At 43.1% G+C, this 25586-nt stretch overlaps 1 protein-coding gene across 2 annotated transcripts in view; it reads right to left on the bottom strand.

The window, feature by feature from the left end:
* Positions 1 to 25586, bottom strand: part of LOC139048041 (peroxisomal ATPase PEX6-like) — an 83234-nt gene that overhangs the window by 37853 nt on the left and 19795 nt on the right. For both annotated transcript variants that reach the window (XM_070522424.1, XM_070522425.1), the window contains exons 6-13: positions 23552 to 23592; positions 22805 to 22850; positions 20043 to 20136; positions 16473 to 16624; positions 12616 to 12727; positions 10838 to 10910; positions 8139 to 8219; positions 5770 to 5924 (exon numbers count right to left, since the gene is read on the bottom strand). In XM_070522424.1, the coding sequence (XP_070378525.1) occupies positions 5770 to 5924; positions 8139 to 8219; positions 10838 to 10910; positions 12616 to 12727; positions 16473 to 16624; positions 20043 to 20136; positions 22805 to 22850; positions 23552 to 23592 (754 nt within the window). The remainder of the gene's footprint in view (positions 1 to 5769; positions 5925 to 8138; positions 8220 to 10837; positions 10911 to 12615; positions 12728 to 16472; positions 16625 to 20042; positions 20137 to 22804; positions 22851 to 23551; positions 23593 to 25586) is intronic.

Below are 25586 nucleotides of genomic sequence, written 5' to 3'. Positions count from 1 at the left end.
AAGGTAAAGAAAGAAAAGGGCTCATGGTAGCTTAGAAACGATTAGAAACTATTCAGGAAACATGACAAGTGGTTGTCGACACAAACGCTTTATCCGAAAGTGAATGTGATACCTGGCTAACACATCCTACACCTGTTCTTTTGATGTGGATTGCCTCACTAATTTTCCGTAATGTCTTAATATTGTCACGTGGTCGTGACGTCAAAGAACACAGTAGCAATACTGTGAAAGGCAAAAACTAGCGTTTATTGGGCGAACCTGTGCCCACAAAACACGCTACACTTAAAGCACAACGAGAGCGGCGAACACAGTCGGCGATCGTCATAAATCTGATCAGCGGGTCAAGCGCGTCTGCTTTTATACAGCAGTCGTCGAATGTTCCAGACTAATCATTGGGATCCGCATGCCTTCTGCAAAGTTCTACATCATTCGCGTCAAGCGATGATATCAGATAACACAAGGTTCGGTGACAACAGACAGCGGATAGAAGCATCGACAACTTTCCAGAAACTTCGGATAAATGCAGGCGCGTCCCGCGCTGTGCGATAACATATAGGCGGCAAAACGTGTCGCCCGATAACGATAAGTACACGTGTCAATATGATGCCTAGACAGGATGATTGTGCTATTATTGCATCATGGTTGTATATAGTATGTTCTGTATTTCTTTCAATAAAAAAACAGTCATGAGTAAGCACTAGTGTCATTGTTTTTGTGTCCCTGTCCCATTCGCACTGCATTTTCATTATGACACCTTGCCAATTTGGCCAGTTGACGACTCTTGTGCCATAATTGGGGGCAGATTAATTTTGACCCCCTGAGGCTCTTCACTACAGACCTAGATATATAAGTACTACGTGCATATTTTTTTGCAGTCTGCCCACATCGATATGTGGTAAGTGCATTTGGGAATTTCAGCAGTAGCTTGTGCCCACTGGCAAAATGTCATAGCTACCAAGTCGCTGCGGTGGGTAGAACATCGCTTCAAATATTTCGTCACCGCAATTATAGAAATTGATCAATTTGATCAACAGTTTTCTTACATGCTGTTACACATTTATGTTAACATTCTTCTAATAGCAATATCATACAGCATCTGAAATAACAAATGAATTTTAGCAATTTGTCAGATCTGACAATTTTTGTCGGATTGGGGAGACTAGAAAAATTGAAACTTTGACTGGAGTTTTTGCCAAAACTAGCCTCCAGTGCTGCTAGAATGTTATCAATAAAAACACATGCTTTGGTTGACTCACAAAAATAATTTTTAGGTGACAGCAGCAGCAAAGACGCAGAAGTTTCTATCAGGTTGTCAATTTTCCAATCCGACGTATAGGCCGATTTAAAATCTCAAACAACACTAGACGCTCATGAGTGGGTGTCATTTTGATAATTGTGTTCGGCTAATGCCAAGTTAAACTTTATTTTTCTCACCAAAGGTTCCTTTCATCCATCAACGTTTCAACAGCATATGCACAAGTCATTAGGAGCAATCCTTCCCGTCACGCAGGGTTTTGACTCACAAAAGAGCTTGCAGTCGATTTCAGACCGACGTTCGGCAGTTTAATCTCATGCATTTTGAAAAACGCCTGTGCTAGTGGCCTTATTCATTGCTGTACAATATTGTGCAACACTCCACATTACTGTATAGTAGGGTACAGGAACTCAAGAAAGCATGTGCCAGCTCCAGCCCCAGTTGAATGCATGCCAGACCACCTTGCTCGCCCACAAAAGCTGATTGAACGCAATAATCGATTATGAGTAGAGTTCTGCAAGCTCCCTGACCCAACAACTATTGCTTTACATGCCAAAATAATGCAGTAAAAAACAAACCATGTGCCTGCTGCGATCAGTAAACCAAATTATCCCTGTAAAATGGGAACTTACCCATATTTACAATCGCGCAGTCACTGCTTTATTGCATAGCATGATGGCTAGTACTGACGCCAACAAATCATCACAATTTTTTCGTGTGGCGTGACTTACAAAAGTTGGGAACTAGAACCAAGTGCACATTTTGTATGCTTGAGATCTGTTTTACTCCTCAGTACTTATACTAAAAATAGCAAATTATTATTTTCATTCTTGTTCCTTGAGGTGCTTCTTTGAAGTTTCACATAAGAATTCTCAAAAATTGTCTGAGCAACTATTACTGCTACTATACATCCATTCAAAACATCAGTGATCAGGCTATAATTTTATGTATTGCCATATACGTTGTGACTACTACGTCTTGAAATGAGATGTTAAAATGTAAAATTACGTAAAATGAGCACACCTCTAGCCGCAATGAAAAGAGTTCAGCAGAGTGTCTATCAAGTTGGCATTTCCGAATTCCCCAAGTTTTTCAGGTATTTCCCGAGTGCCTTTGCGAAATTCCCTGAGCGACACCAAACTTTGATGTCAAGACGGGCTGACAACATATTGCCCAATTCTGTCATTCTCTATACTCGCAGACAACTTTCTGTGGCAATGAAGGGAAAGCTACGGAGGCAAAGCGCGCGCAAGTGAGAGCGCTTCTGAAAAGAGTCCCACGTTTTCATCCACATTAGCTTAAGCTGCGGAAGAGAAAACATAAACACCTTATTAGCAACAGTTAAAAATGTAAAAGCTTACTTATGTTGTGGCTTTTCCCTTCCGCGTCTGGGAAAACGCGAAACCGTCGCACGTGAAGCTGCGTCAATTCACCGTCTGTTTTAAGCAACCAAAAGCACTGTGAAATGCTGGCAGACTACTTGGCACGGTAAGACATGTGCAGAAACTCCACGCCCTGCAGCTTTCCCTTCATTGCCTCACAAAGTTGTCCACGAGTATAGCAAGGATGTTAAGAAATAAAAAAAAATGACTTAATCCAGTTTGAACAGTAAAGAGTAGTGTCGAGTTTATTCAAAAAGAAAACAGAAGAGAGGTGTAAGTGAAATGCACAGCAAAAAAAAATATATTTGAAAAAAAAAATGGTAAGACACATTGTCGAACATTCCCAAATATGAATAGAAAGGAGATGCATACAGAAGCAAATATTTTCGAAGATGAGCCGTTTCTATCAACTGATAGCAAGTTCATTGGTGTGAGAGCCGAACTTTGCCATTAATGAGAATCTCTCTCAACAGCTGGTAACCTCAACTGTCCTGACATACTCTCAGCCCGCCTACAATGCTTCAGTTACGTTTCACTACTTTAAAGAGTTTATTTTGGTTTGGATGAGGGATACCGGCATCAGTGAACACTTTGTTTTTTGAGCTCAAGCTCCTTGGAAGAAGTGACGGCGCGGTTCCCTTTCCATTAATTCTTCAATGCGTTGGTCCTTTCTGTTCATGATCTCCTTCCACCATGCGCTTGCCCCACACACCATTTGAAGCATCCTCTTGGCCAATAGCAACATCAACACCAGACTTCACGGACTCCCTAAGGGTCGCGAAGACGTCCAAAAAATCAGGCGGTTAGAAAAAATGAATGCACGTCTCTTACTGCCATTAAGGGCTAAACTTGCCGCAGGCACATTCGAAAAAGCTCTGAAGGCCTGCCAGTACACTTATTAGGCATACCGGTGCTTGTACGGGGACAGAAGATGGCGGGTGCACGCGTGTATATTTAGGAATACATACTGTATCCCGTGACAACTGACTCTTCCCATGGTTGTTATGCTGCCCTGCAATACTTCTGCATAAACTTCACAGCGCAACAATGCTGTACTGAGGCAAACCTGACCTTTGAAAACCATCACTATGCAACGGGCTGTGCTGTCCGAGCTTTGAAGCCAATCGTGAGGACCACAAAGCCAGAGTTTGTGCCATTGCTAACAATGGCAAATTCTTTCAATGAATAACACGGAACCGAACAGCAAGAAGCATGATAGAGAACATCCACGCAGCTCGGCCTAGTCTTGCCACGGTGGTGGCTACGGATGCCAGCGAATCGGCGTGCCAGAGCGCTGGTTCGAGGCGGCGAGGTCATCAAAATGGCAGCAGTGGTGGTTTTGATTCAGTGTACTAGAAGGTAGTTTTGATAAATGCCGCTTCAGACCTGCGGTCAGGGTAAAATGTCCAGAAAATCAGATGGTGAAGGGTCCTTGCATTCGAAATTTCAGACGTCCTTATACATAGGCTCTATGGGGTACCGCATGGTGGGTGGTGCTGCGAAGCTGTCCGAATTATCAGGCATTAGGCTGTACACACTGACAGCCCCCCCCCAACGACATGGCGTCAAGGATGATTAGTTATGATTCCTCTGTGTTACTTGAGCCAGGATTACAGCAATTTTCGTTCCCTATTGATAAAATTACAGTTAATTTTCCCTCATAGAAGCAGAAATTCCCTGAGTTTTCCCTGAGTATTTCCAGACTGTTAAAAATCCCTGAGAATCCCCAGTTTTCCCCATTGGTAGACACCCAGTTAAAGGAATTGTCTAGTGACATTAAGCTGGGGGGAAACAAAACACTGATTTCATGTAAAACGGGGTAGCAGGCAGAATGCTGTACTGCTGTAAACACATTGTGTGACTCACAATTAGGAAAAATTGTTTTCCGGTGCATTGTTGAAAGGACTGCATAATGGAGTGTTGCGTGGAGTCAAAGAGTTCCTCTGTTCTGACATTGAGCAGCCAGCACCAGACCTCTTAGATATACAGTGTAATACTGCTATAACAAAAGCACATCTGACACAAAAGTGCCTTCATTACGCCAAATATTCTTAAGCTTGCATTCGTTAGATGCTAATATTGGTGACAAATAGTTAAGGCTTACTTTGTTATATCTGATAATTTTTTATATCATGTCTTTTACAGTGTTGAACTATATTTTGATGATGGAAAAGTTTTTGAAACTTGGTAGGTTGAGCCTTCAGCTCTTCTAGAAAGCAATGAGAACTACCTAGGCAACTACCAAAATTCACGACATCTTACCGAGCTGGCGCAGAAACTTCCGGCCAGAGGGACCGCCTAGATTCCGTTTATGTGTCTCTACTAGCTCCTTATGGCAACAGCAGCTGCTTTGCTTCTTTATATATTCTATATGTGTCATTGTTTACATACTACATTTCATACATAGCAGGCAATGCTGTAGAAGCTATGAAAGTACTGTGGTCATAGAAATATCATTTAGCGCATTTTTCAGTGCTGTTCTTGATATGCAACATTTTCCACGAAATAACTACGTCACAAGTACAACTTGAGGACACAAATTTATGTCAAATCACATATTACCTGTGCAGATTTGAGCTTCCAGTAGGCGACATACTATATTTTTCTGTATATAATCCACACCATCGATTACAGCATCCCGGAAAGAAAAAGAAAAATTTGCACATACAACTCGCGGAAATAAATACACACAACGCTAAAATTCCCGAACGAGCACAAATTGTTATTTTTTTTCAACTCCAAGGCTTTTTTTGTGGGATTCGTGTGGGTTTCTTTTGTAGCAATTGCTACGAGTGGGTGGATGTCTCATTTTCCCTTTATTAATTACTTCTCTCCATCTTGTGGGTTTCCGCAGAACTATTACGCCAAACTCTTGCCTTTGCTTCAAGTTGTTGATGGGTTTGACTTTGCCCTGCCATCTGCTAACCGCTTGGTTAACTGAGATGGTAGAGTGGCTACCCCGGAAAGTCGGTGGTCTAGGCTTTGAATCCCAGACCAGGACGAATTTTTCTTCAACTGCGAGGCTTTTCTTTCGTAGAATCCGTGCGAGTTTCCATTGTAGCGATTGCTAAGATTTGCAATTGCTTTATTAGCTTGACTCAATGTTCCTTGCTAGTGCCCGCTTCAACTCACCGGGATTTCAATGGTGTGCAGGAGCAGGGGGGACAGGTCTGGGTGCAGGGCGTCCGGGTCGGTGGCCGTTGTGGCTACCACGGCTACGGGTGGCTCGTCCGGGTCGCTGTTCAGCAGGCGTAGCGTGTCACCCAGGCAGCGGACCACCCGAGGATCTGTACACCCACATGGTCTGCTTTTACATTCACAAGTGACTGGAAACTAAAGACAGCGCCAAACACGAAACAGCAAGACGGTATTAGGGCAAGTATAATGTGTGGATTCTTTTCACTGGATTTTATTCCTTTGATATCATTCCCCAATCATGACTGGCCAAGTGATAACACAGATGGAGCGCCACTCATACCACAGATGAAGTACGAAAAGGAATAGCATGCCGACCCAGAACAAAGGAAAGTAGGCAACAGCACACAGCACTGAACACTGTAGTGTGTTCAGTTTATTACAGGAGCAGAGAATAATGATGTAACATGTCACATGACTAAAACCTAAAGAATAGTCACTGTCAAGATTAAACTGATAGCGAAGAAGCTGAAACAGTTCCAAAAGGAATTAATTAAGATAAACTTTTCTTACAGCAAAGAGGAAATAAACCATATTTACTCAAATGCAATGCGACCACGATTGTAATGCGAGGGCTGACTTGTCAGTTTGCAAAATAGAAAAAAATAAAGCTGCGAATGTAACGCGAAATGAATGGAAAGACAAATGGTACCTTTTCTTCAAGGAATCAATTCGGACACGAGTTCTGTTCACTTGTCATTATCGTGGGGACAAGGCTTGTCATATAGGTGGGGACAAGGCTTCCTTTCAGTGGTATTCTTGGTCGATCACATTGGGAAATAGTTTCACTTTCGCAAAAATTTGCGTGACTCGGCACTAAAAGTGTCCCTGACAAGTGTTTCTAGTGGCCAAGAGCACTGTCGGCCGTACACATTGTGGGGCTTGGTGCCGAAATAAGTCAAGCCTTGCGAAAGCGAAACTATTTCCGAAAGTGATCGCCTGAGAATCGAGTCATCTGTGCCGTCGAGCTCATTTGATATTAAGTACTTCTTAAAAGACCGCAAAACCGTTTCATTTGGGGACAGTATCAGGCCACTACGAGGCCCTTCCGACCCGCCCCACATTTACAAAGGGCCTCCCATTGGTGCTACCATCTGAGAATCGACGACTCATTGATGTCGAGCCGTCGAGCCATAGTGGAGTTTTCCAGCTCCTAAGCCATCACACTTACTCGTCTCTCAAAGTGACCGTCATACCAAACGCTCTGCATCGCCATAATATCATGAATGAACATAATCAAAGCGCAAAAGGCCCCAGGGTAATGCAGCACCATAACTGTAACACCAGTCACAAGCATAGCGAAAATGCTGTCAGTTCCAACAAAAATGTTCTTATTTCAATTGAATTTATGAATGGAGTAGAGACGTAAATGTACAGGTTGTCGATGTAACATTGAAATCCACGGAATTTATAATACTTGTTTTGAAACTGTAAATTTTACTGTGATTTGAATGTAATGCGAAGGTCTATTTCAGGCAATGAAAATCATGAAAAAGTCACATTACAATCGAGTAAATATGGTACTGTGTTTTCTTTAACTGAAACTTAGAGGTAATTAAAGATAGCAGTTAAATTTGCTATAAACTTCATGTTCTTCATAAATGAAAAGGGAAATTAAATTAAATTGGAGGAAGTGACAACTTGCCACCTTTGGGAGCAGCACTCACAACCTCCACATGAAGTGTGTGACACGCTACTGATTGAGCTGTAGAGGCAGCTGTTCCCTTGGTAACTTTCTTGGTTATTTGTATGCATGTACTAGGTTGGACCAGAAGAGGGTTAGGCAGTGCTACTTACAGCTACGGTGGTAGATGATGGACACCTGCTAAACAGTAGGTGTCACATAGTATGTGAAGTTTACAGCAGGCAACTGGCCAACGAACGCTTGTTGGCTACCTGAAGCATCAAGGCCAAAAGAGTTGAAGCTCCCACTACACACAACGAGCGACAAGAATCGGGGAAACTGAGGAAGTCAGTTTTTGGCGACTACGAGAAAAAGCAGTGGTAACTCGTGAAAGGAATGTTTGCTGCCCGTTTTTGCCTTTCTTCCTTGTCTGTGCATACTCTGTCTTCTAATCCCACCATGCAACAAATGGTCTACAACGTTCGTATTGAGGTGAACTCGAGTAAACATGCTGGTTGAGCACATCAAGATAAGGTACATATGAATAGAAAGAGCAAAGTGCAGAAAAAGAAAGTAAGGAAAGCAAGAGTACCAATAAGAAGAACATGAAGCAAATGCTAAAGAAATAGCTAGCGAGGGCTTCAACGAGCACAATGATCAAATGGTGGAAGAAGGCACTCACCATCGCCGGAGCCAACGTCCCTGTCCTGGCTGAAGACCTCCACGTTGGACAACTGCAGGAGGCAGGGCGTATATCGCTGAGCTGCAAAGGGAGCCATGGCAACACATTACAGCGAAGCTGTCAATGAGACTAGAAGTGCTCACAAATTTTATGTGCCAGATTTCATAGTTCTCTGAAAAATCTAGATCATCACAAGTTTATATATTTTACGCACTGCTTCAACAACACAGTTGTGTTGAATATTTAATTTACTAAGGCAATTACGTTGGCTCACCCCAGATGGTGCCAATACATAGACACACAACATGTCCTCATTTACATGTTGCTTTAACGATGGAGTAGTGTTCACGAATGTAGTTCAGCTAGCCGACCCCAAGGGACGCCGATATGTATTAAAATCAGGGAAAAGACTGATAGGACTGGATTTACTAAAGGTATAAATGGCGGTACAAGTTAGATAAAGAAGTTTTGAGGCAGACAAAAAAGATTAAGGAGATGTACACAAAAATACTAGAATGAAAAGCATGTAAGTATAGTATACCCGATTAACTCAAGCAGACTAGGTGACCGTTTGTCACAGTCCCATTTCAAAGGGGATGCCAATAAATCATCTTTATCATCATAGTACACATACATACACAAGAAAGTGAGAGAAACAGACAGTAAATTGGATGCAAAAGATGGAAAGAAAACTGGCACCATGGAGATTTACAAGAATGGCAAGAAAGTGATTAGAAGGGAAGACAGAGAGTGATGAAGTGGAAAGGCAGGGAGGTTAACCAGACATTAGTCTCCGGTTTGCTATCATAAACTGCGATTGGGAGATACGGGTTAGAAATAGGAGAGAGAGAAAAGGGTTAAAAAAAATGCACACACAGAGACACACACACTAAGGGAAAGTCGGTATGATAACACAAAGGGCAGCACCTTGCCATATGAGGCTCGAGTGGGTTGCCCAAGGACAGAAATGTACTGGATGAGGCATGCATCTGCCGCAGCAAAATCCTCTGCACAACCTAATGAAATGCGAAAGTATTCACGCAGCGAAACATGTAGGTAACATACACTTTCCAGAAGCACAGAGATTCAAAGTGGATGGAAGTGTGAAGAAAAACCAGACGTGCCCTGGCGTCTGGGGTACACAAATTACATTTTAGCAGAGCCCACTCAATCAGGCAGGCCAATTCCACTGTTTGTGCACTGTCAGCGTGCTGGGCGTGTCGTCGTCTTTTGCGTTTGGGCCACTGCGGCACGTAGTAGTGCGCTACAGAAGCATTAACCGGTCAGTAGTCGAGATAAGCAAGAGACACTTAATGTATTCGTGGAAAAGGGCAGGGAAGAGATTGACAGAACCGGATTCATTACAGGCCTAGGTAGCAGTACGAGATACATATAGAAGTTTTAAGAAGAGGAAAAAAAAGAGATTAAGAAGCTGCAGGCAAAATGCAAGACTGAAAAGCATGTATGGCATACCCGATTAGCTCAAGTAGACAAGATGAATATTTGTTCCTGCCCCATTTCTTAGCCAAGCATTCAAAGCAATCATTGGGCAAAAAATGCTATAAAAGGCCGCTCAGGCAAATGTGCCGAGTGCCACTCAAAGTAGCAATAGCCGACACGACAGTGAAGACAACAGCACGATGACGGCACGAAAATGGCACAACGATAATGTATGTAATGTAATGCTGGCGCTCTACATGACAAAACAAGGATCTGATTACGAGGCGTGCCATGGCCGAGGACTCCCACTTAATTTTCACCAGCTGGGGTTCTTAACATGCACATCACGCATGGCACAAGTGTTTTTTGCGTTTTGCCCACTGCGGTTGAAATCGCCTTCAGCAGCAGCTACAGCCTTCAGCAGCACAATGCCGTCATGACGAATCATACATCATGAACCCCCAAGATTGAATTCGAGATAGGGAAAAAACAGGCAGACTCAATTCCAGTTGACATCTATGTAAAGCGAAGCCGTCTTGGCGTGATCGACTCATGAACCATGTGTGCGTGCACGTGAAGTGTGGTTTTAGAGCTATAAATATTAGTATTAAAGAGCAGCATGTAATAAGAAACGATCTTATTTGCACTTAATTATAGACACACTGGATATCATACACTCATATTTATATGCACTACATCATACACAAATTATTTGTTTCAATTTTCGGAGGTGGATCCACAGTGTCGAGTCACACTCGTAGTGTTTCGGAAGCGTTGGTTTCTTCTTGTGCAACTGCAAATCGAAACACGCCAAGCGCCTCAAAGCGCTGGCGTGTTTTCACTGGCGTGTCTTTTTATTTCTATGATGAAATAACAACTAGTTGTATGTTACCATGTTAGAAATATGTGAGTAAGACCAGTGAACACAACCGACTAAAAAATGGTTGTAGCTGTTGTTAATGGGGCTCTGTTACCAACTGCAAAATGGGGAGACCACACTTCATAATAATGAGCATGAGTGTACAAATGCCATTTTTATGGCCAAAATAGGTCACTCCTATTCTGAAAGCATGTCCACTGAAAGGAAAGCAATAAAAAATTAGAACCTCTTCACACTTTGTATTGTATTCATAATGTCATCGATCAATAGCACGTTATGCAGGGTCATGGCAGGAAAGTTGAGCAGTGGGGGACTCGTCTCCACTTATCGACACTAGCATTGTTACACATGCCTTTCTTCCTCTCGGTGGGGCAATTACCTTTCATCAAGGCATTCCTGATGCGTGTCTCTGCCGCTGCTGCCGTGTCCCCGAGAAGTTGCTGGCAGTTGACCTGCAGCCCAATATGTGGATGGGGATCAGGTATAACACACAACAGCATTACACAACAGCATTACACCACGGTGCTCCAGAAACAAGCTTATTTTGATTGTTTACCATATTTACTTGAACCTAACATGCATTTTTTTCCTGATAAAACAGGTCCGAAATTGCCTGCACATCAGAATCGAGTAGGACCTTAAATCTGCATTACCGTACGGCCAATGGCGTTTCAACATGGCCACCTCGTACGTGCTTTGACCATAGCAGCCGTAGCTCCCTCCATGTGCTGTAGTATGTGTCGTCTACTGTCTGGCTTCCCATCCTCTGTGCTTTCTCGATCAGAATGGCACTGCCAATTGCAAAGACACGCCGAGTTCATCATGATGTCACCTTTAAAAGGGAAGTGATCATGTGTACAGAGACGGACAGAAATCAGGCCACATTACGGGTGTTTGGAGTTCCTGAAACTTGCGTGCAAGACTGGCACGAACAGAAGGGGGGCATTCTCCTCCAGCAGCTGCTGCACATGGTGTGGCCGCATGGGTCCTATCTTAAAAGCGATCTGCAATGGGGCCAGAGTCTATGCATCTAGGTGCACAGCGGGCTGACAGCTTCGTGTGCACTGTGTTATCATCGCTTAGTTCCCGTTCAAGCAAAAGGCAGCACAAAGGTCAATTGGTTCGCTCCTGCTACCGTGCTTCCTCACACCAGCATTTTGATAGCGAGTTTCCGCAGTCATCGAGTGAGATGTGCTCATGTTTGCTTGTGCGTGTGTGATGCCATGCTTGTTAATTTAGTCAGTAAGCGAATGCTTACCAGTTTATACAGCCAATAAAGCTACTATTCTAAGTTCGTATAGCTGTCTACTAATTTGCTATCACAATCGATGCTTTGATTTTGGGGCAAAACTGACTCTTTCTTTATTCATCGTAAATTTAGTGCATTGGAACTAAATCTGTTCTTCCAAATGAGAGATAGTTGCATTTCTGTATGAAAGCATGTGGTGCGCGGTACTGTAAAAGACTTTTTGCTTTTGGTCACAGAAAATGGGTGCACATTACAATCGAGAATCGAGTAAATATGGCAGTCATCGATGAGGTCGTTGCTTAGAGGGCTGCTCCTTGCAGAAGCGTGATGCGGCTTTACAAATCCTGCATTCCAGAAAGGTTTAGAGCAAAACTAAGCAATAGTTGTTAAATAAAGTACACTTCCCCTCACCTCCCTTCTGTAGTTTACTAGTCGGGAATTTTCAATGTGAGCTAAAACAACCAAGCATTTGGCATAATGGGTATGGGTGGGAGGGGCTAAAAAGCCCAACATCTCTCAAGCTGATGCTACATTTGGCTGGTCACTTTCGAGTGTTCAAGTGGGGCGGTTTACACGGAATTGAGTGCTCGGAAACCAGGATTCACCTGGTCCATTCAGGGTGCCAGATTTCAGCTCAGAGCCCTTTAGGAAGTTCATATCTTCGAGTTGGGAACACAACAGAAATCTTAGAGGATTCTAATCGCGTGGCTCCTCCAGTTGCTCTGGGAGCAGCTGAACACTTAGCTCAGGCACTGGCAGGTTAGATTAGGTTAGGTTAGAAGAAGTACAGATTAGGTTAGGTCCCAGCATCGGAGCAAACTGTGCCAAAATGCTGTAGGAACCAGTCGAGTGTACCATTGATGCAGAAAATCACAGAGTCATGTACAACCCGTCATTGCTGCACTGACCTGGTAGTGGTGCAAGCCGAGGGAGCGCGTCAGAGCAGCCAGGGCAGTGCGCTTGCCGCAGCCATGGGGCCCACTCAGCAGCACGCAGGGCGGCACACGCTGGCGTAATGGCCTGCAGAGATACAAACACGCACATACACACCAGAACTCACCTCACAGCAGTCGTACTGCTAATGGCTCTCTGTTTGAAAATACCCCACTTATTTAGAATGCGGGAACACTGCTAAGCCCAAAGCATTAGCTATGCGCTGATGGAAAACCTCGCACTACCTAATGAAAAAATTTATAAGCCCCATATCTAATAATCCCTTATGGCCATATGGGGTCCCATATAAAAGCCCGTACATGCCCATACGTAATATGGAGCAAGGTTGATATGATTATACGAATGTACAGGAATCTCACATAAAAGCCTGTATGTGACACCTTCGTAAGATATATATGGGGACATAAGGGTTTTTATATGGGATCCCCATACATTCATATCAATCATATGAGACTTGCTTCACATGATATGCGGGAAGATGCGGGCTTTTATGCGGGACCCGCATGTTCTGACGGAGATAAGAGTACGCAAAAATATGGGCAAACGTATTTACAGAATATGTGCCAGGAGAAGCTACAGCCAAGATGACAGAACAATAACACAAGCACTTCTATCATCCACTTCATCGGCTTGCTGGGTGCTTTCCTCAGTGTGCAGGAATAGCCTGTAGCAATATGTTCATATGAAATCAGCATTGAGTATGGGGCACGTAGGTATTTTCGACAGGACTGCCTGGCAATCAAAGCTGCATACATTGCGCTGGAGACGAACATCCGAAATTGAAGCTGACATATTGCGGTTCATAAAGTGCTGCGAAAGCTGGTACAGCTGGCTGCGACATTGCCTCCAATATCTCCGGCGCAGCCAGTGTCACACACTGCTTATAACATCTTGGGTTGTTTCGCAACAACCATCTCGGAGGCCTGAATGAATACAGTGACACTCGTGCCGACCGATTTGACCACGAATTTGCCATCATTCTCGGGCTGTGTGCAACACTCACAGTGACTGAATGGTTACGAGCAGAAAGCAGTGCTTTATGACAAGACGAAGAGAGGGACACAGACTCCAGCGTTGACTAACAACCAAATGTTTCTATTCTTTCAGTCAGCATATATATACTCTATCCCTATTGCGAAGAACAGAGCAAAAACAAAAAAGGGACAGAAATTCAGCATGCGCAGGGGCAATAAATTGTAATCAATGAGACATGAAGGCTATCTCCTTTGGAAGGAGTGAAATCTAGGGGAGGCTTACACATGCGTTGCCGCTATTATGGTTGTGAAAGGCTTCAAAAATAAGACCTGCGCGTTTGTTGTAGTATTTTGACAAGAAGGTAACAACTTTAAAAGACGGCTTGCAGCCGAATGAATGATGCTTTGAACTGTTGCATTCTCTCACCTTGCCTCAACGCAATGTTTCAGAGATAAAACATGCATTTTTAAGGTTGCATCACAATTTTTAGCACACTTAAACCTAGCAGACTTGTTGCCAAGAAAACAGCCCGCTGAATCACAGTCAAATATGCAAGACTCTATTTTTTCTCTTTGTCCAGAAAGAAAAACAACAGCAAAGTGATATTAGTACATAGTTATTGAGGCCTGTTATCTTTAGCTTTGCTTTGCCTTTTACAAAGCAATATAGAGCAACCTAGGTCCTCATGCTTCCCATCAGCAACTGCAATGTGATATCACAAGTAACAAAATAATCCTTTAGTTGTGGAGTAGGAGTATCACGAGTTGTTGGCCGTCACTCTTTACGAAGAACCTCACTAATGCTGGAGTCATGTGTTGCATTGCTCTGATGCTTCTGATGCCATTTCACTGCCTTGGTTATGGTTTTATTCTGTTCTCCCGTTTACGAGGGCCGGTACTTTCTTGCCCACTCAGGTCGGTAACGACGCTTACTCCCAAAGCTGCGGCACGCTCTTTGGAACGAACTCTCCTGGGACAAGGATTTTTGGTGACAGACGAGGCATCACATTGACGGATGATGTAGTGCTGCAATGCATTCTATAATACACCAGCGCCCACTTAGTGTGCATATGATTAGCCAATGCAAATTGGAGCTGCCACTGGACAATTGCTGGCCTGTTCTGCCCACTGCTGCCACGACCTACGTGTCAGGTGTTTCAATGTGTTTTATTTTTACAGTAGAGTTTTGACATTTCAACACCAGCTAATTCGATTTTTCACTTATTTCGATACAAACTGAAGGTCCTGGCCAGCGCCCGTGCATTTCTGTGGGCTAAAGCTTCAGTTATTTCTACCCTAGAATTGGCCCTCACCAGATAATTCAAACTTGACTGGTTGGCATAGAGGCACTTGATCAATATCGTGACCTCAGTTGCGAACCCCAGTGGCCACACCGTCTGTTCTGGCGGCGCTATGGAATTGATGTGTTAGAGAGTCACGTGATCTCCCACCAATAATGCCTATTCTCGGCCTGCCCTAAGGAGGTACTCAAGTGAAAATGGCAGCTCACAGTGTGAATGATTACTGTATTTACTCATTTCTAAAGCACACTTCTTTTTTTTTTTTTAGAAAATATTACAACAGTGCCTGCACAGTGCAACCAGGTGCAAAACCACGGTCTCAACAGACAGTGCTAGAGCCAGCACCATCGCCATTGACGTCAAAAGATGGTGACAAAGAAGGTTCTCAGGCAGATGGTGATTACAGCACACTGCCTTCGGCCTGTCATTACGAAAGCTTATTCAAAAGATCAAAAGATTTATTTTACATGCTAAGCTGGAGGCAACAAGTCATCTCACATGTTTTTAAGTTTTTAAAGAATAGCATGCATTGCATAATGAACTAGCGAAGTGGTTAGTCAAAGTGTGGGCTACCATCCCATTTTCAATTGTTACACTGTTGTTCAATAAATGTGGAGTACCAAATGTGCAACAGGCCATACCGAGGATGACATGCTGTAGTGCATAAACAATAAATAATAAACAACAAACTGTCATCTGAGAGTGATGACCATAAACATTTGGTGTAAATAAGTTTCCATTCCGTGAATGTAAGCTTCTCAGGTTTCCTTTCTTCTGATTGCCAGAATCGAAGGCATGCTACATTGTTATTGTTCAAAAATCGGCTGCGTGTTAGGTTTATAATTCTTTTAGGCGTTCTAGTGTTATTTTCACATTTTGTTTCTGCTTTGAATGCAAAAAATTTAGGCATGAATTAGGTTCAGGAACCTCTTAGAATTAGGAAAATACTGTTAAATGAAGCAGCAGTTTTTTTTTTACCTTTCTTGAATTCAACCCGCCAGATACAATTAATATTTTCCGTCTTGTCAAAGCTGAATTAATGGACGTCAATAGTATACTTGACATTACTTACTGCGATTTAATGTAATAGCCTAATATTAAACGAATGTCATTTTAACAAATTTAACTTGAGCATCAAACTGGCCTGGACTGCTTTGAAGGAGGTCCGCCTCCAATGCTTTCGTTGCCTGCACAGTCACAAAGTTATCCACGAGCACACCACCCGAGCTATCCAAGAGGCTATGTACTCACAATCACTTTTTTATCATTACGAACATGATACTATGTAAGTACAGGCTGCAAAATGGTCACCAGAAACTGTGGATGCTATAGTATATCTTCCAAGAAATGCACAATATGTGCACAATTGATGGCAGTATCCATAGTGTGCTTGATAAGCACTATAGATATTGTTAGTGCACTATTAAAGGTACGTGTTGATAACTGATAGTTCGACAATGACTTCGATTATATCAATGGTACTACCAATAGTTTTGCGTCACTAGGGTTCACACCCACTCGTCCAAAGCCACTCACCCCGACTGCAGGAAGGGCAGCAGGATGGACTGCAGCCGCTCGACTGCGGGCGCCAGATGCGGGGGCTGGGGCGCGTCCCAGACAGGGTGGGGGGCCCATTTCCGGTGGTAGGTCGCCATGGCAGCAGGCACGTAGGAACCCTTGCTGCCGGCCTTGAAGGAAAAGGGCAGCGACGAGACGAGCAGCGAGTGAGGAGACCATCAAGTCTGTCAAATCCCACTGTACAGCGTGGTCCACTATTAGAGGGAACACCTAAGCAGTAATCAAGCCAATACAACTGAAATGTTTCTTTACCTCTATTAGAAAGGAGTGGTTAACACAACATGCATTTTTACATGAAATATCAATTCGTGGGTCTTTATGTCATGTACTGGCAGTAATCGAAGGCAGATTATTCGTTGACTCGATTTGGCTGCGCTACAATGTCTGGCTTTCTTTAAAAAATATTGAAATTAAATTCTGGGTTTTTTTTTTGTGCCAGAACCCCGATCTGATTTATGAGGCACGCCGTAGTGAGGGACTCCAGATTATTTTTGACCACCTGGGTTTTTTCACCGTGCATCTAATGTGTGGTACACGGGTGTTTTTGCAGTTCACCGCCATCGAAATACGATGGCCAGGATTTGATCTTGTGACATCGTGCTTAGCAGTGCAGTTACTTTTTCTTTTTCTTTTCATATGTGGCTAGAGCAAACAATACCTTTGCTATTCTTGCTAATCTGTCAACTTGGTAAACTTGCAAAAATCCCAGGGACATGACTGGAGGGGGGGAGGGGTGACATTAATAGCATGCATTTTTTTTTTTTTTGAAGCTTTGCCTGGAGCACCCACCCGCTGTGGAATACAAGCACTTTATTAAATGGGCCCTGAAACACTTCTTGAACATAGTAAACAAACGTTGCTGAATGTCACAGAGGCTGCTATGAAAATGTGAGTCAAACATTACTGCATTGCACGCGGCAGGGAATTTACAACCTCGTGTCCAAGCCACGAAAAATTGCTTGCTCTTCCTTCCACGATGCCGTCATGCAGTGTCATCAAAAGCAGCTGGCCCACCAACACTATTGGCTGATTTCGTGATTGCGAGAGCATTCTCAGTAGTACATTAATGCTAATATTTAGTTCAATGAAGAAAGACATATATGTGTACGATCTCAAAAAAAAAATCTAAATTTTTTTTCTCATCTTTGCACAGTGCGTACATGCATTGGCTACGCATGCCGGCACAAGGAGCCATTCTATAATTAGCCAGAAAAGTGTTTCGGGACCCATTTAACGATGACTATAGATTGGTTGCATAAATGGACACTTGCTGGCTCATGCTCCCTTGCGAATATTTTCGCAGGCCATGTATTCCCTCACACTCACGTACACCCACATTTGTCGGCACTTACTCCTGTTCCTGCTCCCGCCCACTCACACTCGACATCCACTCGCACTCATGCTCGCACTCATTCAAAGTCACAGTCACCAACTTTCGTTCCTAACTCGTGTTAACCAGCACCGACCCTCGTTTATGCTAACGTCCACTCACACCCTTCGTCAATCGCTAACGTTCCATGGAACAGCTGCGAAACAAGTCTGGAGCAAGTATGAGCCAGCATAACCGTGAGCGAGTACGCCTGCCTATGACGACAACTTGCCTCTGGGCGCAGCACACAAGCAGCAGGAAATTTTCAAAAGATTGATTGATGGATATTGTTTTTTGGCGCAAGGGCCAGAAAAAATTTAATAAGAAAAGCAGAGACTGACGAGCAACACAGCGTTTTTAGATCAGATGAGATCTTCAGCGAAGGTGCTGCTACTGATTTTGTCTGTTTTAGGATAGGAACTATACAGAATAAACTTGCTCGAAGCAAGTACTCTTCTGGTGTGTGGCGTACTGAAATGCAACGAGATGGCGGCGCAAGTACCGTCACAATTTCTTTTCTTGCATTCGTATTTTAGCAATCTTGCACTGCGCCCAACCTTTCAACACTTTTAAAGGTTTTTCGTGAATGCAATTTATTTTTCGTAAAACATGATGCAACATTTGTAAAATCGTGGAATGAGCCCAAAAACGGGAATACATCAAGAAAAATTTGGGAGAGCCGACACGTACGACCCTCGCATAATTGAAAGGTTCGACTTCTGTGGGGCGCTTAAAAAAAAAAACATTCTTAGATTTTATGTGCCAAAGCCATGATATGATTAGTAGGGAGTCTTAGGATTAAATTTGGCCACCTAGGGTTTTTTAACGTGCCTGCAATGCAAGGCACACAAAAATTTTTGCATTCTGCCCGTATCGAAATGCAGCCACCATGGCTGGGATGAAATCCGCGACCTCACGCTCAGTAGTGCAGAGCTATAGCCAATGTCATAGTCATAGCCACAGCTTTAGCCACAATCAGTTCAGGGGACACTTTTCTCAGCCGTACGACCATACAAAATGGTTCAAATTCATACATTAGAAGATAATTCGGAAGAGTTATTTGGTGCACAAATCGACCAATTAATACTGTATTTACTCACATAATGATCGCACTTTTTTTGTCAAAAAAACTGAAGCGAATTCAGGGGTGTGATCATTATGCGGGTTAAATTTCCCGCGAAAAGAAACATTTTCTTTTTTCATCCCGCAGCAACAAGATGTCAACAAGCAGGCAGCTGCCGCTGTCAGTGCGGGACACCAAAACAAAAATGGTGGGCTGGCAGAGCAAGCCGAAAGCGCCGAACGCGATTATTTTTATTCTTTTGAGTACATTACGTGCATTGAAACAGTTTCTTCCGTATTAGTAATGAACAATCTCGTTAATGTCGGCAAGTTTGTGACAATAACGTAGCCATGTCCACTTTGAGGGGACAGAAACAGAGATGGCAGTGACATAGAAACACATGGCGGACATGCTGCTGAAACTGCGGCATTTGTCTTCACTGCTATTCTAATACGGCATGTTCCCGCTAAGGGTGGGCGAATATCTTAGCTGCGTTACAAGTGTCAACGTATGAATAGAGTACACTTCTAACGTATCGGAGTAAACGTGGCCACTATCATTGCCACTCGCGATTTGTTACGTGCCCACGAGTGCAGACGAGAAGAATCGAAAGGTGCCTTTTATGTTGTTGTTGTTGCCCAAAACCATTATGCAGCCTACAAATAATAAAGCCGAGGCAAGTTTGGTTGTAGCTTTTTTTTTATGAAAGTGCGGGAAGTGATGAAAGGAATGAAATGGAGCATCTGCTTAAGAATGTTGGGTGCGTGCAGACTGTTTGGTATGTCTTCAAGAGTCGTTTGCGTAGCATTCGACACATGGTAAGCACGATTATCATTAGCTAGACTTGGCACACGAGATACTGCTGCGACAGGCTCAGGGTGCGATCATTACACGGGAAAGAAAAAAAAATCGAATTTTGACGACAAAACAGAGGGGTGTGATCACTACACGAGTGTGATCACTACACGAGTGTGATCATTATGCGAGTAAATACGGTATGTATTCGGCAACTAATTCGCACTAATTAGAGCAAAGCAGAGTCTAAGAAAAATGGCTAATATGGGCTTGCAGAGGAGAATAACGGTGGGAGGTTCACCTGATAGAGCCTGGTGCTGGTGTCACAGAAATAGCCAGGAGCACTGTTGTCCGGGCCAACCAGGTGGGTGGCTTTGAAGAACACAACGTGATTCCTGAAAGAGAAGGTAGAAAGATCAGGGCAGCAGCTATTGCAGTCCACACAGAGGCACTCTCATCAGCCCGCAACTCTTCGCTCTGCTACTGACGGAATGGAAATCGAGGTGCATCATCGATCGAGTGAAATGCCACGACATGCTAAAATAAAGGTTGCCAGAGCAGCAGCCTCCACAGTTTACTAGCAGAAGTGAAGCCAGCGTTGACCTCCTGAAAAATAGTTGCACCAGTTGGAGTCTACCGAGGTCAGATGTTCTAGCTCACTGAGGATCAATGCTAAGATAATTTAAAAATAAAGGCTTGCTGTTTCTGGCTAAAACATACCACACATTCTTGCATAAGGACCACACATGTCTAAGGGCTGTATCCCTATATTCCCCTATCCCTATATCCCTATGTCTAAGGGCTGCATCTCCTATTTCATAGCGTGCACCTCGTTAGTTGCGGCCATGCAGCAGTATCTCCATAAAGTACACAGATGCCTATGGGTCTCCTCTTTGGTTGTTATTGCAGTTGATAATATCTTGGTAGAAACTCAGCGACTTAACCGTTGGCGTCATCAGAAAATTTATTTCCCAGTGCACACAGTTTGTGCCATATGGGGCACACTTACAAAATACAGGCACAAATTTATTTCAAAGAAGTGCGACCCTTACATGAGAATAGTATACAGCAACCCTTATCTCAGTATTAATAAGAATATGTCCCATAAAATTTGCCAGGAAATTCATGCTTTAACCTAAAACCAGTGACACAAAGAAACACGTCGAGCAGCATCCAGAAGATGAAATTAGGCATCTTAATAGCCATACGAACTGGGAATAAAAAAAAAATTCCTATATTCTCCACCGTATGCTAACATTTCTTTTTTTTTTTGTGGTAAGACAGAAGCAGTTCAGCTTCACCTTTAGGACATTGTCTCCACTAAAGCAACTTTATTTTAAATATTCTTTAGTGAAATGGCCAAGTAGACTGTATATGATTACAGCTTCATGCCACTACCCCACCAAAAGCACTGATGTGATACCACAATCTGGAACGCAAAATTTACACACATAGACACACAAAAAGAAAATAGCAACAGCAATAAGGCCAAAGAATTGAAAGGGGTCCTGCAACACTTTTGGAATGTGACAAGTATGAGGGGGCCCCTAAAAGAAAGGGAATAGCACTGTGCAGTGCAGAGCTACCATACAGCGCATTCGTCCCTCTATAGAAGCGTCGAGCAACTCGTCATTTTGAGAAACAGAAAAAGCATTAAGGAGGTGTATACGAAAATGCTAGAATCAAAAGCATGTATAGCATATCTGAGTAACTCAAGCAGATTAGGTGACCATTTGTCGCCGCCCCATTTCAAAGGGGATACCAATAAATCATCATCATCATCATCATGAGTTAATTGCACCCAGTGGCGTCTCCTGGGAGGTTTTCTCCTAGCACGGCATTTTTTTTTTTGTGAAAGCAGTTTTGCTTGCTTCTTTCTTTGTGAAGGCCAACTCAAGTGAACAGTGTGCAGCTGTGAAAGTTTGTTCCTCGATAGGAAAAATGCCGTAGAAACTGTTGAGATGTTATGTACTACTTACAAGGGTGGTGCTATGAAAAAAATTCCAGCGTTCGAGTGATTTTCCTGGTTCAAAAAATGTGAAATATTGATTCATCACAAACCTAGTTGAGGCCCGTCAGCTTCACAAATGGACAAAAATGTTAAACAAAAATGTGTGCATTTTGCAAAACAGACGAGTTTCAAAAATGCCTCCGAGAACTAAATCACAGATTGGACAAATGTGAGAAGCGTAATCGAAAGTACTTGAAGGTGATAAAGTTGTCTTGTCAAATAAGTATATATATAGACAGTTTTTTAAAAATATCCATGGTACCCTCTCATAATTGAAGTTGCTTAGTCGCTAAACGCCAGCATCAAAGCAAAAAATATATATACATTTTTTTTCTATCTAGCCTAGACCCTTTCATATCCAAAAAATGAAAGTACCAATTAGTGTACTGCTTAGCACAGAAGCTCAAAAAAACATGTTTAAATACATGCTGCACTTGAATGCAGTGAAAGAGAAAGCAAAATGACACGCAACAGTTTTGGCAACATAGGGAGAATTGTTGGAATTGCCTCTCTTTGCATACATAACAAACACAAATTAACATTTATAAATCAAGTACATCGTAGTCAAAAGCGAAGAAAAGAACAATAACCACGCTACACGAATTCACTAGTTACGTTTCTTGACTAGTCGGCTTGTAAAGTTCATCCATAGCAACTAAATTTTTATTTCTCCTTTTCTTTTGCCTTTTGAGCAGCCATATTTAAGTACATAACAATGTGACTTGCCTCTACCATATAAATTCTTAGTGAGTCATAATCATATAGTGGTCTTGGCACGTAAAACCCCATAATTTAATTAAATTATATAAATTTTCAGCAGTCTTCATACAGAAACCTGGTATAAAGCTCACTGAAAAGCTGTAGACATGAGCCCATAACAGCAAACCACATTAACACCATACTCCTCAAGATGCTAAATTGAGGTGTAGCACCTGAACCGGCTTGCCCAACTGAGTCGGCTGCCACTACCAGTGCTTTGACAGCAATGCACGCAAATGGATTGTCAATGCACACAATATCTTCACAAACACTCAGAAAAAAACAGGGCGCACCTCTGCGATGAACCATCGGGGAGGTACTCCTCAGAGCAGGGTGAACCTGGAAACAAGAAAAATGGAAAGACACATCTGTCAGTTGAATGTCCGAAACACACACGGAATTGTAGCTCATGGCTGTAGCATCAGCTATGGCTGAAGAAAAACCCCACAGCCACTGGGCCAATCGGGAGTTTGATTCATGGCCACAGCAGGCGCATAGACACTGAACAGAAAACTGCCATGTGGAGTACAGTCAAACCTAGTTGTACTGAAATCGCATCTGAAGCAGAAACCCCTTCGTTATATCCGATATTCATCATATTGTACCATATTTACTCGTGTAAGGCCTGCCCTCGTGTACGGCTCCCACCCATACTTTGGCGGAATGCGGTATTTAGCCCACTTTTCTTTTTGATGTAGAAGCATCAAATGGCTCACTGAGTGAAAAGGCCGACGTCCTGTGTCTATAGAAGCGAAACGGGACTTAATTTCCCACTGACTGCAACACGACATATTGAGCATGGCTCGATATGTGATGTCATGCCCCTTTAGCGGTAACACCAAAGGGGGGATAACATGTACTCAATGCATTCATCGTCTCAGCTCTGCTGACACATAAAGATGTAGACGAGATAGAGATGAGTGTTTGTCGTTTCTCTCTATCTCATCTGCGCCTTTCTCGCACAGTTTTTTTTTGTTGTTAAAATGGTATACTGTACTAGTTCAGTTTCAAAAGTTGTCAGTGACACTAAAATCACCCACCGTGGAGGTTGATGGTGACGATGTCTCCGTTACAGATGTACCTGGAACATCAGGAGATGGCACAAGGAATTTTAGAATGCGTCTTTCATGGAACCAAAGGTCACCAGGTTGTCATGTTATCAAGGCCATGACAGTAAGTCACAGTCCAATATTTATGTCTACTCGCACGCATTAACAGTGTCAGCTTGCCTAGAAACAATGTTAGCTATAATGGGCAACATCAATTATCCGGCAACTTTGCCTGTACAACACCTTTATGGTTACCAGGAAAATATTGGTAAATGGAAATCCCAGTAAAAACTGCCCCTGGAAATATGCTTTCGCCAAGTTGTAGTGACGGCACAGAACTAGAAACACTGACCAAAGTGCGTGTTAAGAATCTCACTTTAATTCCATTTCATTTATTCTAACTTGTAAACAGAAAGGCCCTAAAATTACCATGATAATGGCAAGCATAGTCTATTGTTGAATGTTCCCTCACGTGTCGTGTTCGGCTGCTAGTTAGACATGTCTCAGGCCGCATTCCAACTTAACTGCTGGTACTCATCTGTACAGAAGAACCTCGGTGACACACTTCCATTTAGTAAGATTTCTCGGTGACAATGTCCTCAATAGCAAACACCTACATATGACCCAGTAAAGTTATACGCTTCTTTTTTACCGGTTAATATGTTCCTAAAAATCCAATCTTTCAGCACCAATGTTCAGTACAATGGTAAACTGCGATCGTATGGCGCATCTTTCAGTCGCTAGATTCCAGGTGAACAAGAAAAGGTGCAATGTGTGTAACCGAGAGCAGTAGCCACCTACCGCTACAACTTTCCGGCAATATTCACCTACCTGTGTCACGTGCAAATGCTGAGACGCACTCAATTTTCTCTTCCGGTATTTGCGCCGAGAAGTTGTAACGACACTCACTCGTGAATAACATCAAGGCCGAAATGCCGCTCGCTCCGACTCGCTCGGCTGCTGCGCGCTCACGTTCACTTCGAGCATGCTTGGGGTATATAATCGGGGCATACCGGTTGTTTCTACGAAAACCTTAAGTAATATTTAAATATAGCCATTTTGGAATAAAAGGACGGTTCCTTCGGAGACATGCCGTCACCACTATGGGGTGACGGGTGATGCGTGGTAAGTAGTTTGTAATTAAAAAAAATCTATGAATCACTTTTTAAACTATATCATCGTAATTTGGAAATTGAAGTGAGCTTTGCGTACAAGCCATATCAACTTTTGGATCTGGTAAAATGGGATTACCCACGAAACCGTGGCACAACAAATTTCGACCATCAGAGTGCATAAAACCAGAACTTCCAGGTTGCAGCGAATGCTTAGCTGCAGCCCTCAAGGCGAAATTCTGCTTACACCCCCCAGCAGCAAGCAACCAGCGCTCTGCGACAGCGAGGAGCACTGCAGCAAGTAATGCTCCTCAGCAAGTAAGCGTTGTAGGAGTCATATATAGCCAGTGTCTGTTACATCCTTGTAGCACCACTGCAAGTATGTTCGCTTAACAGGATTGTTCTATCCTATGTTATTGCGTTTATGCTGTTATTATCCCTGCGAACTACCGCTGCAGAGTGTAGAATTGCGCACGAAAAACTTGCACCGCGCTAGACTAAGCTCTGTCGGCCAGCGCCGTAACGTTGCCTTTGAGAAATATACTGCTGTATAGCAAATAAGCTGTTTGAATAAATACTGACAAACTAGGACATCGTAAAAAATATATTTGAGATGACCATCACAAGTGTGCTAGCATGAGGAACACGATCAAATGAACAGAGACACTGCAGGAGGAAGCAGGACACCGCTCGAACTGTAGCAGACGACAGGCACGAGTTCCTGCCCTGAGTGGTGCTCACAGATTAGTAATTGCACTTGTGATGGCCTGTTCGGTAGCTGCAGCGATGTTGTCGAGAAAGCACAATCTTTTGTCCCTCAAGAAATGGCTAAATATGCTGTATTTACTAAAGTGTAACACAAGTTTTTTTTTCATGATTTTCATAACTTGAACTTGACCCTCATGTAACATTGA

The sequence above is a fragment of the Dermacentor albipictus genome, chromosome 7, assembly GCF_038994185.2.
Source record: "Dermacentor albipictus isolate Rhodes 1998 colony chromosome 7, USDA_Dalb.pri_finalv2, whole genome shotgun sequence".
Classification (NCBI taxonomy): Eukaryota; Metazoa; Arthropoda; class Arachnida; order Ixodida; family Ixodidae; genus Dermacentor; species Dermacentor albipictus.
This window is presented reverse-complemented; position numbering and strand designations above follow the sequence as displayed.